Here is a 21,954-nt window from a genome sequence, read left to right as displayed (position 1 = left end):
AGCAGTGAACACTTTTGTTGAGAGTACATATTCCTGTTTTATGCTTTGTCTGATGTTTATGATCAGAGGGTTAAATATGATAAACTTGTTCTCTATCTTGGGGAACCTAGAATGATTTTGATGTACAAATGGGAGATGCCTTTTTGGAAAAAAGCCTTTAGATGGCATATTGTTTTCCTGAATCAAATGTCAACCACATAATCGATAATGCTTTTTTCCATATAGAGAACAATGGGATCTCATATTCTCTAAGTCTTTTAGTCACTTGTAAAATGATAAAGATTTGGTCTATTACTGAATATTATTTATGTAAGTTTACTTGTTCTCTACTAATATTCTCATTGAAGTTGCCCTTGTATATAGATGACTCTTTTAAAGACTTTGCATAGATGAGAGATGAAGCATATGTCAGTAGTTAATGTTTTCTCAGTCACCTGTCTTTTTGTATTTAAAAGATATGAGATTTCTGCTCTCCTCTCATACCTTTGATGTCTGCCATTCCTTCAGAGACCTTGCATATCAATTTCTAAACTCTCTCAGAATTCCATCCAGTTTCTATGTGCTCTATATACACTTGGTCCAACTCAGATGCCTCCCCCATCTTGGTTCTTAGTGCTTTTTCTTTGTTTTTAGTAGTAATAATAGCTAACACAAAATACTTACGATGTGCCAGGAACTATGCTAAGCACTTATTGCAAAGTGCTTATCTTAGTGCTATTATTTTACAATGACAATTGGCTAATATCTTACAATTATTATTTCTCACTGTTTTTTGTCTTCTTGAGAAGCCCTGGGTCTGTGGCATTTGATTTCATTCATTTAGAACTTAGTGTGGTAATACATATTGCAAAAGTATGGTCTAAACTTATTTTTATGAAACTGCTATCCAATTTTCTCAGTTGTTCTTGTTGACTAAAGAGTCTCCACCCTAGCATTGTCTTGTTTTGTGTTTATCTAACACAACTACTGTTCACATTAACTTCTCTATTTTTTTTATGCAGTCAGTTAGTTTTGTTTATTTGTTGTTTTTTTGGCTAGGCAATGGGGTTACGTGACTTGCCCATGGTCACACAGCTAGTAAATGTTATGTGTCTGAGGCTGGATTTGAACTCAGTTCCTCCTGAATTCCACTTCGCCACCTAGTTGCCCCAGTCAGTTAGTTTTGATAAAATTGCTGCTTAGCAGTAACATTTAATGGATTCCCAGGGTTTTTTCAATTAAACCACTATACAATCTTAAAATGGAGCTAATATTCTAACACTGTTTGCCTCAGTTTCCTCATCTGTAAAATGAGCTGGAGAAGAAAATGGCAAACCACTCCAGTATCTTTACCAAGAAAATCCCAAATGGGGTCACCAAGAATCAGACATGATTGAACAACAACAACTTTTTATTTGATTTCTGGCAAAATTCTGTGACATTATTAAAGGGATGGTTTGTGAGTTCTTAGAAATACTGACTCATTAAGAACAAATAATGCCAGACTAATTTTGTTTCCTTTTGTCAAAAAAGAGCTGCTAAATTGGTATATCTGGGGAATGCCTTAGACAATGTATACTTGTACTGTAGCTGTATACTTGACAAAGTATACTGTCTCCTTGTGGGCAAGATGGAGATATTTGAATTGGATAATTATATAGTTAGGTGGATTTGAAACTGATTGAATGACAGGACTCAATATCTGGTGATTAATGAAGAGATCAGCATTGATAGAGGAAGATCTGTGGTAGAATGCCATAGGACTCTATCCTTGGCCTCATTCAGATTAACATTCTTTTCAGTGGCTTGGATAAAAGCAAATATAGCATACTTATGACATTTTCAGATTACACAAAAGAGGGAGTAATGATGATAGCTAGCATTTAAGTAGTGTTTTAAGATTTGCCAATCTATGATTCTTGTCTTATTTTATCCTCATCACAACCCTGGGAAATAGGTGCCATTATTATCTCCATTTTACAGATAAAGATATGGAGGCACATAAAGGTTAGGTGACTTATCCAGAGTTACACAATCAGTAAGTTTTTGAGGTAGGATTTAAACCTATAGCTTCCTGACTTCAAGTCCCACAACTCTATCCACTCTGCTTGCTACTTAGCTACCTGTAGTGGCTGTTAGTAGTTAACAAGTTAGATGACGGAACTGGTTTCCAAAAGGATCTTGACAGACTCGATCAGGCTCCCATGTAGATCTTCAAATTAGATTTTCAGGATGCATGTGGTAAAACAAAACTCTCAAATTCTTTTCAGAGAGCAACATATGCCTTAAGAAAAAATTCATTTGTCCAGAACAGTAGGATGATCTGAGTGGCCCAAGATAGTCAGGACTAACATTGTTTAATACTCAGGTCAATGAAGTTATCTGGATTTTATTTGTTCGTTCATTCATTCATTTATTTATTTAGCAAATGCATTAATTTAATGTGAAGCAGAGCTAGAGTCAATAAATATTTATTAAGCACTTACTATGTTCCAGGCACTGTGCTAAGAGTAGGGGATACAAAACAAGGTACAAGATGGTCCCATAAGCAGACAATCTCAGGAGTCTTTAGATAAATTAATCATGTCTAGCCTATTGAAGAATAAAACAGGGGCTGGTAGAATTACTGTGGTTTTCAGGAGCTGCATGTATTGACTCATCAGTCATTAGCTCTTTCTTTCCCTCTATACATCCCTTCTACATTTAGTACTGGCCTCCTCTCCCTTCTTTCTCTTCTCCCTTTGTATAGTCCTCCTTCACTTATATCCAATTCATTTGCATGACCTCCCTGATGTCATGGTCATCTTTGAGAACGAAGGACAAACAATAACAACAGCAACAACAACCACATCCTTAATTACATGTTCCCCATGTTCCTACTGAAATGGGAAGACCTTTTTGATTCAGAGTCCGAGGACTTACATTCAAATCTTGACTCTGTCATTTACTAGTTGTGTGACCCTGGGCAAGGCCACAGTTCCCTCATCTGTGATATGACATTTGTATTAGCTAACTTTTAAGGTCCCATACTACTCTAATTCCATGATCTTCCTTCTGGGGAAAAAGGTCTGGTCTGACCAGAAAGTATTACTTTCAGGAAGATGATCACAAAAATATAGTTGAGAATGTTTTTATTTATATGCTTTCCTATAAAGTATAAGGATATATGTTATCACTTGCCTGGTTGTTTTATTTCCACATGTGGACAGTCAAGGTCTTTTAAGTTTCTGCATTTGTGATTTGGTGATATTTAGAAAGGAGCCATCTATGCTGTGCTTCTCACTCTTTTGATGGTGATAATAAATTTACATGTTTCTCTTTTAGCAGTGTGTTCTCAGAGCCAAGAAGATCTGAGTTCAAGTGCTGCCTTTGCCACATATTGACTGAGACCCAGGACAAGTCACGTAACCACTCATTGACCTGGGCAGCTCTCTTAACACTAGAGAAGGTGCTAACCTGCATAGGTAGAGGGAAGTTTTCTTACCCATGGTTTTACTTATACCAATGAAATCTAGTCCTTATCCCCAACCTACAAATTAACATCCCAAATTTTTCAATTGACCATTCAAGAATGGGACTGCATAGATTTATAAATATGTTTTGGCCCATTTTGGGATGAGCCAGATTGGTCCTAAGAAAATATGGAAGAGATCTGTCCAAATGCAAACAAATATCATAGCATCATAGAATGTTAGGACTGGTAGGATCTTGAGATTGATTGGTCTAACCTTCTTATTTTATAGATAGGCTGAGAGAAATTAGATGACTCGTTTAAGATCACACAGCTACTTAAGGGTTGAACTCAAACTAGAACCTAATGTTGCCTGAATTGAGTTAAATCTAGTTCTGCTGTACTCTTTTGTCTATGTACTCTTTGGTCTATCACTTCCTTCCATTGCTCATGGTCAGCACTTTGAGCCCATCTTTATGAAAAAAAGAAAAAAAATCCCTTGCTTTTGGGAGGATTTAAAACCTTTTAATAAGAAACTTGTCATCAGTACTTCTGATATTTTTAGTAGGAACTCAGCAAGGGGGCTGTGACACAACAGAAGGAATTGCTTTTGTAGATTGGTTTTTGAAAATGTTTCCTGTTGATGACACAATCATTTCCCAAGAGGGTGTTTGATCAGAAAAATGGGGTAATATGGGAAAGAGGTGGATAGGCATATCCAAATTAGGGAAGTTGAGTTTACTCCAGTGCCTGTTATAGTTCCTGGCACATAGGAAGTAAATTTAACAAATGCTTGTTGATTCATTGAAAATTGCCTAAAATAGCCCAGGTGGTGGGCCATGTGAGTAAGACTCTAAGTCTATCCTACGCCATTCCTTGCCCATCACTTTTCTGCCAGTTGACATCCCACTCATCTTTCAAGGTCTGGGTCAAATGCTTACTCCTTCATGTAATTGTTTCCTACCATCCCTCCCCACTGGCCAGAGGTGAGCCATCTATCTTGTGATCTCTCAAAGTACTTTTTAACATCTTAAGCCCTTTTACACTCTACTTTGAATGAGAATTATTTGAATAAGTCTAACTGTTTTTCCCCATCTCTGCAACCAGATTATAAACTCTTTGAGAAGAAGGTCTGTATCTGAGTCATTTTGGCATCCTGTTCATGGTAGGCATTTAATAAGTGTCATAAATGTCTGTTGAATTGAGTTTCTGCTAGAAATCAGGCAAATCAGGCCTGGGATACATGAAGGACTTCAATGAATTGGCTTCCTTGCTTTTTTTAAAAGAGTATTTAAATGTTATTTGAATAAATACTTTATTTATAAATAGTGTGGCCTCAGACTCAATGTCAGTGTGACATCTGCCTGAATTCTTTGCAGCATTTAGCATGATAGGAAGCATGTTACCACATTTCAAAAAAATAGTAGAAAGTCTTGGTACAGTAAAGAATATCAGGGTCACATTAGAGTTCATAGGTTTATAAATTTAGAACTGGAAGGGATCTCCCTCATTTTAACAGATGAGGGAACCGAGGCTGAGAGACTTTAAGTGACTTGCTCACACAGCTAACAAATGTCAGAGTCTCTTGTCCCTGACTCTAAGATCAGCACTCAGTTTACCACACCTTACTGACTCATAGGTAGAGCAGACCTCAGGAAATAATCCAGATATGACCACACCTAACTCACCCAGAGACCTTAATATATCCACAAGGATGGCTATTATGTGATATTTCTTGCTAGCTAACTTTAGCTCTCAGCCCTCTTTTTCTTCAAGAGTTTTTCCTATGACTAAATCCTTTTTGCTAGAATCCAAGTCTGCCTTTCACATTAGAGAACAGGGAGTGTTTCACTTTCTTGACCTCAATTTCCTCATTTATAAAATAAATGGTTCAGATTAGCTTCCAAGGCCCTTTCCGACTCTGTTTGATCCTTTGATTCTATGAAAATTACCCTTTCATTAATCCTTCTTTAGACTCAAGCTACCTCCTATGAACAAAGAGAAAAAAAAAATCAAGTTGTCAACCCAGTCTATAGGATTCATGAGAAGAGGTACAATTTCTAGGAAGACGTTGAAGCCATGGCTTCAATTTGCTTCTTCCATTCTATAACCAATATGTTTTCCACTTTGGAAGAAAATTGAATATTTATTGCATCAGTGACTGCTGTTTGAACCTCTGCTCGTAAACCCAATGTTCCTCCTATCTCTTCCTCGTCTCATCACTCTCCTTTCTAGGTTCTTTTTCTTCTTCTTCTACTGTTACGTACCTAAAGTTACTCCTAAAACCTTCACAAAATGGTTTATGATGATTCTTTAGAAGAATGTTTTTGTGAAAGACCTAGATGTGTATAACTTGGTGAGGTGAGATGTTAAAGGGAAACCCAAATGAGATATCCAACTTAGTCTGCTCTGACAATTAAATATTAACACCTGGTTATTGCCTTTCTGACCACCCACCCACACCTACCCTTGTACCCACCTATCTACCTTCTTTCACTAAACTTCTCAATCACAAGTCCATCTGCATTTGATTTTTCCCTTTGTTGTCCTTAAAGTGTTTTATTCTTCTTCCATATGTGTAAACATGTATGCTTGTATATGGGCATAATATTTAAACTTACTTTTGAGGGTGGACACACACATGCACATATATACATATATAAATATATATGAATGGGAGAGTTTATGTGTGGGATGAGTGTAAGTGGGTGCTTATGTGTAGATATATATGTGAATTATGTTGCAATGGGCATAGTTTCCTTGCTGGAAGACTGGCTAACCCCTAGGACCTATTGGCAATTCTGTTTCCACATTTGATTTTATGTATAGCTCATAGGTGATGCTAAAAAACAATACAGGATTAAGAATTCAGTTATGATGACTAGAGTAGGTCCAGATCTCATAGACAGAGAATGGCATACATATTCATCCTTCCAATTCTAATCCATTAGATTGTGAGCTCCTTGAAGGGAAGGGATGCCTTCTGCCTCTTTTTGTATCCCCAGTGCTTAGCACAGTGCCTGGCACTTCATAAATATTTATTGACTATTAACCATGATTCTAAAATTTTGTGGTAGTCTAGAGATTGGATAGGTTATTTTATTGGTATTGGGAACTCCAAGGTGAAAAAACTCTATCCACCAATGTAGGTCATCATCTTCTTTGCAATTTATAATTTTTGAGACTTGCCTAGAGCATTGAGAGTTTAAGTAACTTGCCCAGAATCATAAAGCCAGTATGTGTTAAGGGTGGGCCTTGAAGCCAGAAGTTCAAGGCCAGGTCTATAGTGCAGTATGCCCTGCTGCCTCTCTGTGGTATCAAAGCTTATTCATTGCTTTCCCTTATTTATTAGGTGGTAATCACAATAAGTAAAACAGTTTTGCAGTCTTCTATGTGAACTATTTCAGCAGTTTATTCACTCTCACTGACTCCTGGTATATCACAATCCCCTTCATTCATATTTCCCATAGAGATGCCGTGACTCTGCCAGATAGAAGTGACTTCCTGGAATATAATTGCCTTTCAGAGCCACTTTCCTCTTAGGAATACTTTGAGGTTGAGAAAAAGACTCTTTGTGAGGCTGATGTGACTTAGAAACTGGAGGCATATGATGCTTTGTCCAACTGGTCACAGGAGAAAATGAGCAATATTCCATCTTTTTCATTTTAAGACTGCAGCAGTATACAATTAAATTTAGGCTAGAAAGAACAAACATCCTAATTCCCATTTTGAAGGAAATCATTCATTGCAATCTTGAGTATAATCTGAGTCCCCTAAGCAATGTAAGTCCAGTGACAGTGTACTTTTTTGTGAGTTGACTTTTGCTTCATACCAGATTTCTTACTCTCTCTTTAGAGACAGAAAGGAGAGTAAAAGCCAATGACCGTGAATTCAATGAGAAGTTCCAATATGCGGTAAGTGATATTCATATTATACTGGCATATATAACATCTTTTATCTTTAGGATGGTAGCATCCTCACCCTTGCCCAGAACTTTATAAGTTTCACTAAGTTTTTTTTCTTTTTATAATTTGTCTTAGTACAGTAGGATAGGACTGGGGGCTAGACCTCTGATTTCATTGGCATAGGATACTCACAGATGATGAAACTCCTTTTACCAACATGGGTTATCACCTCTGCAATTTACCTCTGCCCAAAGCACAGAGACATTAAATGACTTGTCCAAGATTACACATCTCTGATGTCAGAGCTAGTACTTGAACCTAGAATTTTCTGGTTTCCATGTCAACTCATCCATTGTACTACATTGTACTCCTCCTCTTCCTCCTCTTCTTCTTCCTCCTCCTCCTTTGTTGTCTTTCTGGAAGCCAAAGACAGATAATTTGAGGAATATGATCAACTGAATCAAGTGCCAGAGAGGCATCCATGAGGATGAGATCTGAGAAAAGTTGACTAGGTTTGGCTGGCAGGTCATTGGTGCTATTCAAGAGAATATTATTTTAGGGGTGGGTGGGAGTCAGGTTATAAGGGGTTACAAAAGGATTGAGTGCTGAGGAAATGGAAGGTTGTTTAAATTGCTCATTCAAGAAGTCTGGCAGTGAAAAGGAGAAGGACAGGGTGGGATAGAGTAGGAGCAACAGCATCAAGGAAACTTTAGAATCACTATTCATGTACGCATTTTTTATAGTTTTTCAAATTTGAAACATCCACGAAGGTTGAAATGAAAGAATTTTTATTTCTGGGACTCTCTGAATGTTTAAATGTGATGATACACACCAGACTTGCTTTAATTCCCAGTCTGAAGGGCATTTTAAGGTTCTCTTCTTGTTGCTGAGAAGTATTGCTGAGTTGCTGACATCCTGTCAGTCCTCTCGCACTGGGGCCATTTGTGCACTGATGGGACAGTAAAGATGAGGACAAACTGTATGACAAGCTGGAATTAGTCACAGAAAGTGCCAGGAACCTGCGTTTGTTATGGGTCTGGCTGTTAGCTCCTGCGTTTTCTTGTCTTGGGACATCTCCATAGTAACCATTTGTCAGAGGCTTTTAGAAAATGCACAAAAAAATGCCTTTTGTTTTGAGTGTTGTCAATGTTTGGGGAGATTTTTTTGGAGTTCTGTAAGGGTAAGTATATTTTTTTCCTTTACAACTAATTCATGTATAGGAGCATGGATATTTTCTGGACATTGGTCAGCACCTCCCATCAACCTTTTTTCTTTTCCTTTTCTGGATTTAAAATTTAAAACAAAAACAAAAACACTAGCAACCACAGTTTATCTTTTCTGTATCTGACTTGCTTAAGTAGTGCTATTTCTTGGTTAAGAGTTTGCCTGGCTCCCAATTGCCTTAATTGGGAATGTCTGTTTTTAGTTTCTATTTTAGCCTCTGAATTACTAGTCTTTCTTTTGAAAAAAAATTATTTTTATTGATATCTTTGATTTTTCATATCACCTTTATCTTCCAATAGAGCTACCTCTTTACCAAAGAATAAAAAAAGGAAAAAAAAAACAGTCCAGGAAAAACTAATCAACACATCGATTAAAGCTGACATTTTATACAGTGTTCCACACTGATAGACCCCAGCCTCTTCAAAGAAGGGAGGGAAATGCCTTCTCAAACACAAGATTGAGATGATCTTGGTCATGTATGAATAATTATTTTAAAATGTTTACATATGATATATTTTTATGATCAAAGTCCTTAATAAAATTCTAATGGTTTGCTTCATTTTTTTACAGGCTCTAAGCCTGGAGAGTATTTCAGCATACTATAAATTAGTCTCTTTTCCCATTTACTTCATGGAGAGAATTTCAGTGAAGCCACATAACCTTGACCTTCCTTCCTCTTTATTTCACTGAAATAATTAAAATCGAAGACTAACCCAACCCTGTATAATTAGAAGTTAGAAAAAGAGAGTATTAAAATAGATTGTTTAAGCCCCAAGAGGAAAAATGAATTTGAATTTTAAAGTATTACTAGTGTATTTTTTAAAGCTTTAAAATAAAGAAGGAAGGAAGGAAAGAAATAGAATGGGGGCAGGGTGGTTAGGGTAATATTGAGCATAAATGAAAAGAAAGAATACTGAATTTGGAAGTAGAGAACCTGAATGTGAAGATTGATTCTGTTAGTTTCTGTCTAGGTGACTTTGGACAATTTACTTAACCTCTTGGGGGTTAGCTCCTCATCTTTAGATGGGGAGGGACTAAGCCTTGAATGGACCTTTTACCTTTAAATCTATGATCCTCTGAAAGTTGGCTTTTTATGTTAAGGAAACAGAAAAATTGAAATGCAGTTTGTAAGTAGTTTGTGAAAGAAATTCATAAATCAAGCAGTTGGACAAGTTTACTAGCATTTATAGGATTTAACGGAAAAACCACCAACCCCAACTGTTTCAAAGTGATTTTTCATCTCATTTCACACTTCTTTTTACTGGACCACATAACCTGGCTTGGTGAATCATATTGCCAAAAGACACAGCTAATCAGGTCCCACTTTTTTGAGTAAAGATTGGCAAAAAAATTTTTTAAATAAAAATTTTGCTATTGCTGTTACTTAAAAATGTTATCCATATGTTAAAAAAGAAAAGAGCATCCATGCATACAATACCTGGACTTTTTATTTCTCTATACTGTTTCTTGCCATTTTCTCCTCAGTTTAAGATAAATGTAGAGATTGAAACTTTATGGAGCTTTTGGTTGATTTATATGTGTATGTTTGTATAAGTATATATGCATACATGTATCATAGGAGTCAGAGAACTTCAAGATCATCTGGTTCAAAACTTTCATTTTATGACTGATTTTTAGAGAAGCAAAGTGACTTGTCCAAGGTCACACAGGGTGTAAATAGCAGAGATTAGATTTGGATTAGATTCTCTGTAAGTTATCTTTTAACATTTTGTAATTCTATACTTCTCTAAAAGTTTCTTACCCTGGAATTTAGAGCTGGAAGTGACCTGAGAAATTGAGATTGTTGGAGGGTGTGTGTGTGTGTGTGTGTGTGTGTGTGTGTGTGTGTGTGTGTGTGTATGTATACACACCTCATTGAAGAAAGTTCAGTAAGGGTAACCAGTGGGCTATACCCCAAAGAGCCACATTTTATGAACATTTTAAAACACGACTAGTTCTGGCACTGAACTGTTGTTACCTATTTAACCTCTATTATGTTATTATTTACATAATCAAAAGTGTGGGAGGAGATTATTGGCATTTTTGAAGTTATCAGAATACTGGCTTAGGCCATCACTAGAAGGAAATAGAGGGATGGAATAGATGACCTCTGGAGGTTCCTTCCCATCTTGAATTTCCATGAGCCTATGATTCCACTTAGTTCCATGCTGCTGTAATTGGAATGCTGTTATAGACCAAATGCCACAAAGCTGCCATTGATGTGAGCAAGACATATTTGAGGTTAGAAACATAAATAGGCAGAACTTCTTTTTAATGTTTTCCAGAGAATAGCATTTTTATGAATTTTCTAGTTGAGATGATGTGTTGAGAGAAAGGTATTTTTATTTTGTTGAAATAAACTTTCACTAGCATTTCTGCTAATGAATATGAGAAAGGGAATGGATTGTCTGAATAGATCATGCTAAATAATTTGACAAAACTCCAAATTTTAGTGGGTCATTTTGCAGCTGCAGTTTTTTCCTCCATGCTCATTTCTGTTTAAGTTTTGGGGTAAATTGCCATTGACAAATGTCTTGCTTTAGGTTAAGCCATTAAAATGATCATTATAGACTCTGGACCACAGAGGAGATGAACTCATACTTACCTGTGATAAATCATTTGTTTCAAGAGGGAACTTTTAATTTTGTGTTATATTCAGTTTAAGAAGTTTTTATCAATGTTATTTAATAAGTATCTATTGAATGCCTGCTATAGGCCCAGAACTCTGTTACGCTTTATGCAATATACTGTATAAAGAAAGTATGAGACATGGTCTCAGTTGGCTCTGAGGTAACTTGCAATCTCATTGAGGAAATGTGACAAATACATACAAACCCACTAAATAACTGTCTAAATAAGGCAAAAACCATCACAGACAACACTATTATCATTCTCTTTTACAGAGAGACAACAATTACTTTCCCTCAGTCATTGTAGAGGAAAGGGCAGTTAGTAGATAGAATGCCAGACCTGGAGTCAGGAAGACTCACTGCCTGAATTACAATCTGGCCTCAGACACTTACTAGCTGTGTGACCCTGGGCAAATCACTCAACTCTGTTTGCCTCAGTTTCCTCATCTGTAAAATGATAAGAAAATGGCAAGCCACTCCAGTATCTTTGCCAAGAAAACTCCAAGTGGGGTCACAAAGAGTTGGACATGATTGAAAAATGACTAAACTGAATGTTGAGGAAAGAGTCTGTGTTGGTTTTCTCTGTTGACTATAAATAATAACAATAATAGTAAAAACTACCATAATAATAATAGATCAGATTTATATAGCACTTTATACACATATGTACATATACACATATACGTACATATATGATTTTTGATTTCTGTATTCAATTTCTTATTCTACTTACTACCTGTGCAACCTTGGGTAAATTATTAAAACTCTTTCAACCTCAGTTTCCTTATCTGAAAAAAAGGAAGGGGTTAGAATAGATGGCCTTTCAGCTTTCTTCCAGCTTGAAATGTAAATTCTAAGGTAGGGACTACTTTCATTGTTTCTTTATATCCCTAGGATCTAGAATAGTGCTTTGTACCCAGTAAGCTTTTAATATATCTGATTAGTTGAATTTTTTGATGTGATCCTTGCAACAAGCCAATGGGGTACATCACGCAAGTATTATCGCCCATTTTATGGATGAAGAAACTGAAGACTTGAAAGGCTGAAGTGCCTTGTCAAGGAGTAAACCCAGGTCAGAGAATAACTGAATTTCACAACTGGAAGGGAATTCAAAGGTCATCTAGTCTAGCCTCCTGAATATATCCAATGAATGCTTATCTGGCCTTTGAGCTGGAAGGCTTCTTTGAAGGAGAAGAAACATATTACCTTTCCCAGTAGTTCATCCAACTTTGGGACAGCTCTAGTTGTTAGGAAGACCGAAAAAAAATCAGGCAGAAATCTCTCTTTGTAATATCCATGCACAGCTTCTTCTACTTCTTCCCTCTCAGACTGAGAAGTCAAATCCTTCTATTCCTATGGGATCGTGACAGAATTTTGTACTTATTCTCCATTATCTGTCATTGCTTCTATCTTGTGTATATATATCTTTTAAAAATATTCTAAGTCCATTTGTATTTCCATTGGCCAGGATAAGTATGTACTCAAATAAAACTCTTTATTTTAGTCTATAGCTATTATTTATTTCATCTAAGTAGGGAACCCCATGAGTAAATTCCCTCTACTAATACAGATTTGCAATTGGCCTGCAACATATAGTCTTACAGAATTGCCTGGGGACACTGAGAGGTTAAGTGAGTTGCCAGGGACCTACAAACAATGTATCAGAGTTGTACCTGAATCCAGGTCTTCCTCACTTCAAGGCCAGCTCTTTATCTGCTAGGTCATCTGTTGTTTAGTTTGGAAAAAAATGTAGGTTTTTCCCCAAGTTAATGTGAGAGTAAAAGTAATGATATCTTACATTGATTTGAAAACTTGCCATTTTTTAGACTGCAGTCAGATGATCATTTTCTAGTTTAAAGAACCAAGTATCAGCTAAGCAGACTGAATAATATGATGAACCCATTATAATGTACTGGACTGTTATGCAAGTTTAGTGAACTTTAGTGAGTTAAATTTTAATGACGGAGAAAACACGATAGCACTATGGCACTTTAATTTACCCAGTTTAAGTTAGAGGTGACATGTAAATTTGGTGACAAAAAGAATTGCTTTTCAATAGGCCTAATTATCTCTTAACTTGAATAGGGCACATCTTATTATTTGTAACCCTGAGTGACTTACCTTGTCGAGGGATAAGCCACTTAACCCTTGTGGGACTTACTTCTCTATAAAATAAAATAAGGCATTACTCTAGATTCTAGTGTCTAGATGATTCCCAAGGTTCTTTCTGGTTTTAAATCCTATGATGTATGATCCTGGTCTCCTTCATCCTGATCTAAGAGAGTAGGTTATAGGACCTACTGTCCTATCACAGTACGTTCAATAAATGAGTAGATTTCTGCATATGGATAAAAATGCCCCCTTTAAAGGCCGTTTTTTTCCTTTTGGAATTTCTCCTGTGATTCCTTTGTTTTTGGGTTTGAAGCTTAGCCTGACCTTTTCATACTGCCAGTGAAACCATCCAGAGCTTAAATTGAAATTATGTGTGAAGGTCTTAGGTTCTGTGTTGGATTTTTGTGTCATTTTTTTCTCCCCTCTCTAATACCTTTCATGATGGACTGAGGGAGAAGGAGAAAGGAATCGGCAAGATGCAACTGATTAATTAAATCAGTAATGGGCACCTAGCACCTTTTCCTCTATGACTGAAGTAAAGTAGTCAGAAATTTATCCATTACCCTGTTGCAAGGTCACATGTCTTATCTCTGAAACTACATAGAAGAAGCTATGTAAAGAAGACTTAAACCTGAGGTTAAAGTGGTTTAATCTCACTAATAAAATATGCTTGAAGTTGCATGAAAACCTTTCTATTTGGACCCAAGTTTTGCTCTATCAAGCAGCACTGATCTTTGTGTTTACTTGTTATCATGAGTGTTTGGGGAATTGTAGGTGTGACTGGGTACTCACCTCAGTGGATTCACGCTGAGTTAGTTTTAACTTTCTCAGGAAAAAATGTCTTACTTAAGTAAGTTCTAAGTGTCCTTTTTTTGTGAAGAGGGTCTCCAGGCAGAACTTTCTTTCATTGTGCTATATTTGGAACCCGGATGCTGAAGGTATTTTTACAAAATACCAAAGTCTATTGAACTAAAAACTTGCTTTGTTTTTGCCTATGAAGAATAATTGTTCTTTTTTGGGGGTGGGAATGGGGTAGGGGGAATTATTTCTAGTGTCAGTAATGGTTGCAAGTGTCCCAAGTAAGGAAACACATGATGAAAGTGTTTGGTGTTGCAACAGACAACTGGAATATTTTACTGCCAACCACAAGGCAATTGTGGTGCTTATTCACACACAAAAAGTCCTGTTTTAATTTAAGGTCTAGTATGTACATAGGCAGTGAACTTAGAAGGGGCCTAGGAAGGCTGGAACCAGGGCTAATTAATTGTTTGCAGCTCTGGCTCCCTTCAATCCATCAATCAGTCAACAAGCATTTATTAAGTGCCTGTTAGAAGCTGGGCTCTATGTGCTGCAGATAAATTTCCAGGATTGTGCTAATAAATGTACCCATGAAAGACTTTTAAGTTTTGTATTATTGACATTTTCTCCATCACTTTCTCAAGTCTGTACAATCAAAGAAACAATAAATCAAACTGTGACTTGCAGTTTGCTGATTTCTGAAGTGTAAATGGTCGCAATGAATTAACAATCAGTAGAGGAGCTGGCTCCAGCATACTCCTGTGAAGTGAAACCATTCTGATTTGCAAGGAGCTAATGTTCTAATGATGGAGATGAGGACATATTTATGTATACATGGAATAAATACAAAGAGAATAAAGACACGGTAGTTCAACACAAAGTAAGTAGGGAGGGAGGATTCTAGTATTTGAGGGAATCGGGAAATGTTTCCCATAGAAGGTGGCACTTAAGAGCCATCTTGAAGGAAGAAAGGGAATGTTCCCAGTCATAGGGGAATGCTTCCTATTCCCCCCACTCTCGGCCCACAGGTCTAGCCACTGCATCATGTAGTTGGCTTGTTTATGCCTTTCTTTTTATTCTCAGCATTTAATACAGTGATTGGCACATAGTTGGAGCTTAATAAATTCTTGTTCCATTCTTTTCCATTCCAGATGAGTTCTTATGGTGGAAAAGCACTGAAGAAAGGTGTTTGGAGCAAGGCTGTATTTCAATAATAATAGTCTAAAAAGAATTATTCCTTGGAATGGTCATGGCAGAAGGGACCGGTGGAATCTTTTGTTTGAGAAACCACCATTGTTGGTTTCACTATGGAAGCCATCACCTCTGGTGTGACACTTGAGCTGTTCTATAGAGATGATACTTGATCTTGCTTACCAGTTTTTTTGTGAATAGTTCAAATCCAGTAATGAAAAGTCCAATGATGAAAACTCATGACATCTCTTCAGGGATACTGAGTTTAAGTTTATGTGACTTCTGCCTAGAAATAGTTTGGGGTTTACAGGTATTGAGCTTAAAAATAAATGTGCTTGGGGCAGCTAGGTGGTGCAGTGGATGGAGCACCGGCCCTGAAGTCAGAAGGACCTGAGTTCAAATCCAGCCTCAGACCAAATACTTGACAGTTACTAGCTGTGTGACCCTGGGCAAGTCACTTACCCCAATTGCCAAATAAGTAAGTAAGTAAGTAAATAAATAAATGTGCCTCCAGGTAGAATTTGAGAATTAAATTAGAAGGAGTTTGATCTGTGATCCCATTGCTGTTCATACTCTTATTGCTGGTACAGATTACAACTCATCTTGTCCATAAATTCTCCTTTGAGAATTAATCAATTGATCAGTTATTAAGCTAGCATTAATTAGCTGTGTACTAGGCAATGCATTTGGTACTGGGGATACAAAAATAGAAATGAAATAGTCTTATTTATTAGCTATATGATCCCGGGCAAGTCCTTAACTGTCTGCCTTAGTTTCCTCAACTATAAAATGGCATTAATAAACATACTTCCTGAATGAGTCTCTTGACCTCTATCTTTCTCACTTTCCTCATCTATAAAATGAGGATAATAACATCTACCTCTCAGGGTTATTGTGAAGATCAAATAAAATAATATTTGTAAAATGCTTAGCCCAGTGCCAGGCAAGTATGAGGCACTTAATAAGTGCATGTTTCCTTGTCTCCCCCCTCCCCCCAACCCCCTTTTCCTGCCCAAAGAGCCTAAAGTCTATCAGGAAGACAGCATTTGCACATATAAATACATGTAATTCAATCTTTTTGAGGGAAGGCACTAGTAGTTTGAGGGTGGAATCAGGTAAGTCTATGGAGAAGGTAGTGCTTCAGCAGAGCTTTGACGGAAATGAAGGCCTCCAAGTGGATCCCTTCCTTTCAATCTTCTATTATTCTATGGCTAGCACTTGGATTTATTATTTCTGTTATTTATCTATCATTCCTCACTCTCATTGCCTGACTTGTTTACTCTTTTTCCAGGTTATCATTGGCATCCTTAATTATATCTTCTATATCATTTCTTACACTTGAGTCACCATTGGTAGTATGCTTCAGCTTACTAGTACATATCATGCATGAGTCTTTTCATTGCCCTTTGGGTCACCTGTGATTTAAATTACAAGCAATTCCCCAGGCCTCAAAAGTGTTTTAGTAGCTAGCTCATCTGCCCCTAATTGGGTTCATAAAACTGTCCAAGTGAATTTGCATGATGCAAGATATCCACTTGGCAGAATTTCCAGGGACAGCAGACCCCTGGTGAGGCCACTGTGTCCTGTCCTCTTGGAAAACTGTAAATATTTATTTCATGATTTGCAGGACAGGGGAGAGAGGTATGCCTGCAGGGGAGCAGGGTGGAAGGAGATTAATCCAATGTGAGGCCCCATGCTCCATAGCCTATTCTACATGAAACAGTTTATATTCCTTACAGCAAAAAGAGCTATTTTCCCCAGGAGCAGGGACTGATCCTAGGTGAAAATGTCAAGAAAACAGCTTGTCCTTAATGCCCTTTGTGGAACCTTGCCTCCTTCTCTGTCTTGTTTGCCTCCCTCTTCAACTTCTCTTCTCTATCCAAGGGCCCCATCCACTGTGTTCTTATTCTCATGCTGCTCTAATATAGAAAGGCCTCTTGCAGGATAGGATTTGAATTGAGTCTTGAAGGAAACCAGGCAACCCTAAGGCAGAGGTGAGGATGCAGAGCGTTTCAAGCACGGGGGACAGCCAGTGAAACCCAATCAAGAGTCCTGAAAAGTCAGCGTTTTGTTCAAGGAACAGCAGGAAGGACCCAGTCATCGGACTGTAAACTGTTCGGAGGGAAGTAGAAAGAGGTCAGGTTGTAAAGAAGTTTAAAGGCAAACAGAGGGTTTTACATGTCGTCCTGGAGTCACTGGGGTTTATTGAGTAGGGACCAGCCCTGTGCTTTAGGAAGATCCCTTTGGCCCCTGAGTGGAGGATGGTTTGGAGTGGGGAGAGGCTTGAGGCAAGAAGACCAGACCATTCAAAAGGCTGTGTGCCTTTCGTCCAGGTGTGCGTGGTGAAGATCTGCCTAAGTGGAGAGAAGGGGACTCAGACAAGAGATGTTGTGAAGGCAGAAATCATAGGATTTGGCAACAGATTAGATATGTTGGGTCAGTTTGACTAATGGTTCCCATTGGGAAATTGCACTCTGGTCTCCTGTGTGAAAGGCAGAGATAATTAACACTAGACCATTGTGGGTATACACTGTATAAAATTATCATAAAGTATCTTGCAATTTTAGAGATAAGCAATGATGTTGGTAGAGAAATAATGTTCTAAAATTTACCTCAGAAAAACCACAGGGCTTGACTGCTATCTGATCAGCTGTCCTTTAGTCCTATGCTCTTTGAAAATAGTTGTAGTTCCAAGTGGGAGCAAGAGTGGCATCCATCCCCCAACATCAAATTGTTTGTAGATTCTATGCCTAAGTTGCCCCTTAATTCCAATATCAAAACTTTTTTTCCTTTCTCCCTCTCTCCCTTTCTTCCTTCTCACCTTCCTCCCTCTCTCTCTTTCTTCATTCCTTTCTTCCCTCCCTTTCTTATTTCCTTCTTTCCTTCCTTCTTCTCTTTCCCCCTTCTTTCCTCGCTTCCTTTTTATTGTTATCTTTTATATCTACTTCTTCATTTACAAATATATTCTTCCTCCTCCCCTGCTCAGGGAGTTATCTCTTATAACAAGATAGAAAAAAAAGTTCTATAAAATGAACATACATCAACTGAGCGACAGTATATACAATATCCAATGCTCATAGTTTACCACCAGAATGAAATAAGAAGAGGCAAGAAAACAGTATACACAGTAACTACAACAATATGAGGTATGGAAAGAACCACAAAGCAATTTAAAGTGAGAGTTATAAAGCTGCAAAGTTAACAAGTGTAGCTCAAAGGTGGGAGGCTTTTGGGAGTGGTACATTGCACTTCTATTCAGACTTTTTTGATGTATTGATCAGTTGTGCTAATTTTTTTCTTTTCATCTTTTTCTTTTCTTTAAAAACATTATTTAGGATGACTCTCTGGGAGGGGGCAGGAGGAAGGAAACTGGGAGAAATTATGGTAATATAGAAAGAAAATATACCAATAAAATTAATGTAGAAGAAACAAGTATTGATAGAATGGAGGCAGAAGCTCTAAAAACCTCCAGTGATTAACCCCAGAAATATTGGCAGATATTCCTATATGCTGGTGATCAGTTTATCCAAAGCAATTATATAAAAATCTCTAAAACAAATCTGTTTTTGGCATTTCATCCATAGTATGCACCCTCAGGCCCTCACTACTATTATCTGTAACAGTGTCGAATAACCTAAGGTTGTGCATCCTGTCTGCCTAAAAGAAGTGGTCCAAGCTTGGTTCTAGGAAGCAGCATGAAGACTGTAGGCTGCTGGGAAAGAAGAGAATAGGAGGGAATAAAGAGAAACCCAGAATCAATACCCTACCAGCATTCCCACCCCTCCCCAGGAACACTGTTAGTTTAATATATTACCACTGCCTCAGTTCAATTTGTAGGTCCCCAAAGGCTCCCAGCCTTCTAGCGAAAATTACATAGTTACCCCAGAGCCAACTGCTATTTACTTACAACCTTAGACCAAAGTGTTCAGGCTTACACAAAGCCCAAGCTCACTTTAGTTTGTGGTTGGTGCATTGCCTCCCTGTGGGAAATTCCTTACTACCAGCCTATCTTTTCTTATTATCCCTCCTTTTCTTCTATGACTTCATCGTCAGTGTTGGAATGCAAATTTCTGTCAGTTTTAATTTGGGGTTTGCCTGATTCCTAGCTCAACACCGCCGATTTGCTCAGGCATATGGATGTTGAATATTTGGGAATAGTTCTGCATATTAACTCGATAAGACCTTTTCTTTCCAAAAACTGCTGTTCAGTTTCGGAAGCTGGTTTGTACAAATTCACATTAGCTCCACTGAAATGCTCATGGGGTAGTCCAATACCTTCCAAATCACTGAGGCTAAGGGACTACACAATGTGTTCTCAGGCAAACACTCAAATAGAACTTCTAAGATAAAGGAGTATGAGGGAGATAAAATGTTGGAATAGTAGGAATGCCAGTTTAAAATCCTGCTGAAAGACATCAGTATCTTATCTATCTTTAATTTATTCCTCCCCTCACCCCCCTTTGCTATCTTACGCTTGTTTTTACTTTTCGCCTCTGTGGACACAGAGCAAATTGAGGTTCTGTGTGCCAGTATATTGTATGTGCATGAAAGAGATTTTTTGGAATCATTCTTTAGTATGTTTCCTATCTTCTTTCAAAAGCCAGGAAAGAAAAAAAAATCTTTTGCATGATACTAAATTCACAAAACATCTAGAATAAAAAAAAGATACTTTGTCTAATCACATAGGAAAATTTAATTTAATCCCTTGGTAAGTTTCTCAAAATTAGTTCTTTGCACATGAATTGCCATTCAAAACCCATTACTTGGACCAGAATTCTCTGTGAGGTGCTGGAGCACTGATTAAAGGTGTGACCAACTGGTTAGGTGAACAAGGTTCATAATATTATCTGACAGAATCAGTTTTTAGTTAGACTGGATCTAGAAAATCCTAAATCCTGTTTATATTTCTAAGGTAGGGATAGGAAATTAAGCTCCCAAAACCATGCTCTCCACAGATTAAAAAGACTAAATATGACTCTTGGAGCTGATTGAATTAGGGGAATGATTTCTTGTGTCATCATCGACTTAGAACTTGGGAGGACTTTAGAGGCCATCGAATCTAACCTCATGTAGTTAAAAAGATTAGAAGATGTAATCACAGCTCTGTGGTGATATTTTGTGTTTTAACATATTAAAATGAAATATAAGATCCTAGATTTAGAGACAATAGAAGGTTTTTGAGGCTGTCTACTCCAACTCCCTCATTTTACAGATTAGGAAACTAAACTCCAAAGGTGTTAAATGATTTGCCAAAAGTCACACAGGTAGTAACTGACAGAGGTGAGATGTGACTCCACTTTTCCACTTATCTCTCAAGCTGAGTATGGCAGCTAGAAGGAAAATAGAGTACTGGGCTTGGAATCAGGAAGACCCATCTTCATGAGCTCAAATCCGGCCTCAGACATTTACTAGTTATGTGACCCTGGGCAAGTGACTTAACCCTGTTTGCCTCAGTTTCCTCATCTGTAAAAAGAGCTGGAAAAGGAAATGGTAAACCACCCTCGTGTCTCAGCCAAGAAACCCCCAAGTGAGGTCACAAAGAGTTGGACACTACTGTAATGACTGAACAACAACTCTAGCTGAATAGAAGGAAACTCTTCAACTTTACCAGAACAAATAATTTGTTAAATCAATCAAATAAAGTCAACAAGCAATTATTAAGGGCTTTCTATGTGTCAAATACTGTAGTAAGAACTGGTGATAAAATGTAAGAAAAAAGAAAGACAGTCCTTACTTGCCCTTAAGGAGCTTATATTCTAAAGTGAAAAACACAAGGAAGCTGAAATGGGTGGGGTTAATCTGGGCCCTTTCCTCAAAATGGAGGTTCTGGGGGGGGGGGGATTGACCAGTCGGAGGAAGGAGCCACAGGAGTAGACTGATTTCCCAAGATGAGAAGTCTACTTCATGGTGGAGAAAGAAGTCCAGAATTGGCAGTGGAGCCAAGAGGGGAGTAAAGGAATGGATTAAGACAATTATTAATCAAGAAATAAAAGATTTCATGTTTCAGAGAGCCAGGAGGCTTATGTCATCTTGGAGAACATGCCACTGTCATAAAGCATGACTACTTTGACTTATGACATTGATTTATAACTTGGGTTCTTACCTTGGAGTCTTCAGGGTAGTCTATGGGTAGGGAAAAATTACTTCTTTATTTCAATATAATTGTTTTCCTTTATAAGTTTGTGTATTTTATTTTCTGAATTAAAAAGAAAAAAAGCATTATTATTCTGGGAAGGGGTCCATAGGCATCACCAGATTGCCACAGGAGTTCATGGCACAAAAATCACGAAGGACTTCAATCCAGAGAATACTTTGTCTATCAAACAGTAGCTGTTTCACTTGCTCCGTGTTTGTATTCCCATTCTTTGTGGCTAACACTGTGTTGTCATCAGAGGTTGCCACATTCCTCTTTCTTAATTGAAATATTTACCCATTTGATTGCATTTGAAATTACATTAGACATAGAAAGTTAAGCAATCAGGTTTCTCCACCAACTCATTTGGAAAGCAAAATAGCCCTGCTATAACATAATACACTTTGTGGAGGTCTTGGCATTGGGGCTAATTGTGCACACGCAAGAGCAGATTTTGAATCAAAACCAAAATGGGATGGAGCTGCTTATAATCTAGTGATTGGACATAGTGATTGGTGAATTCTTAAGCTG

General features: G+C 37.6%; 1 protein-coding gene across 4 annotated transcripts in view; it reads left to right on the top strand.

Moving 5' to 3' along the window:
- The window catches only part of ATP8B4 (ATPase phospholipid transporting 8B4 (putative)), a 327,254-nt gene that overhangs the window by 48,418 nt on the left and 256,882 nt on the right, over positions 1-21,954 (top strand). For all 4 annotated transcript variants that reach the window (XM_027840872.1, XM_027840874.1, XM_027840871.1 and 1 more), the window contains exon 4: positions 7,286-7,344. In XM_027840872.1, the coding sequence (XP_027696673.1) occupies positions 7,286-7,344 (59 nt within the window). The remainder of the gene's footprint in view (positions 1-7,285; positions 7,345-21,954) is intronic.

Source organism: Vombatus ursinus, unplaced genomic scaffold (assembly GCF_900497805.2).
Source record: "Vombatus ursinus unplaced genomic scaffold, bare-nosed wombat genome assembly UNPS02014848.1, whole genome shotgun sequence".
In the NCBI taxonomy this organism is placed as follows: domain Eukaryota; kingdom Metazoa; phylum Chordata; class Mammalia; order Diprotodontia; family Vombatidae; genus Vombatus; species Vombatus ursinus.
This window is presented reverse-complemented; position numbering and strand designations above follow the sequence as displayed.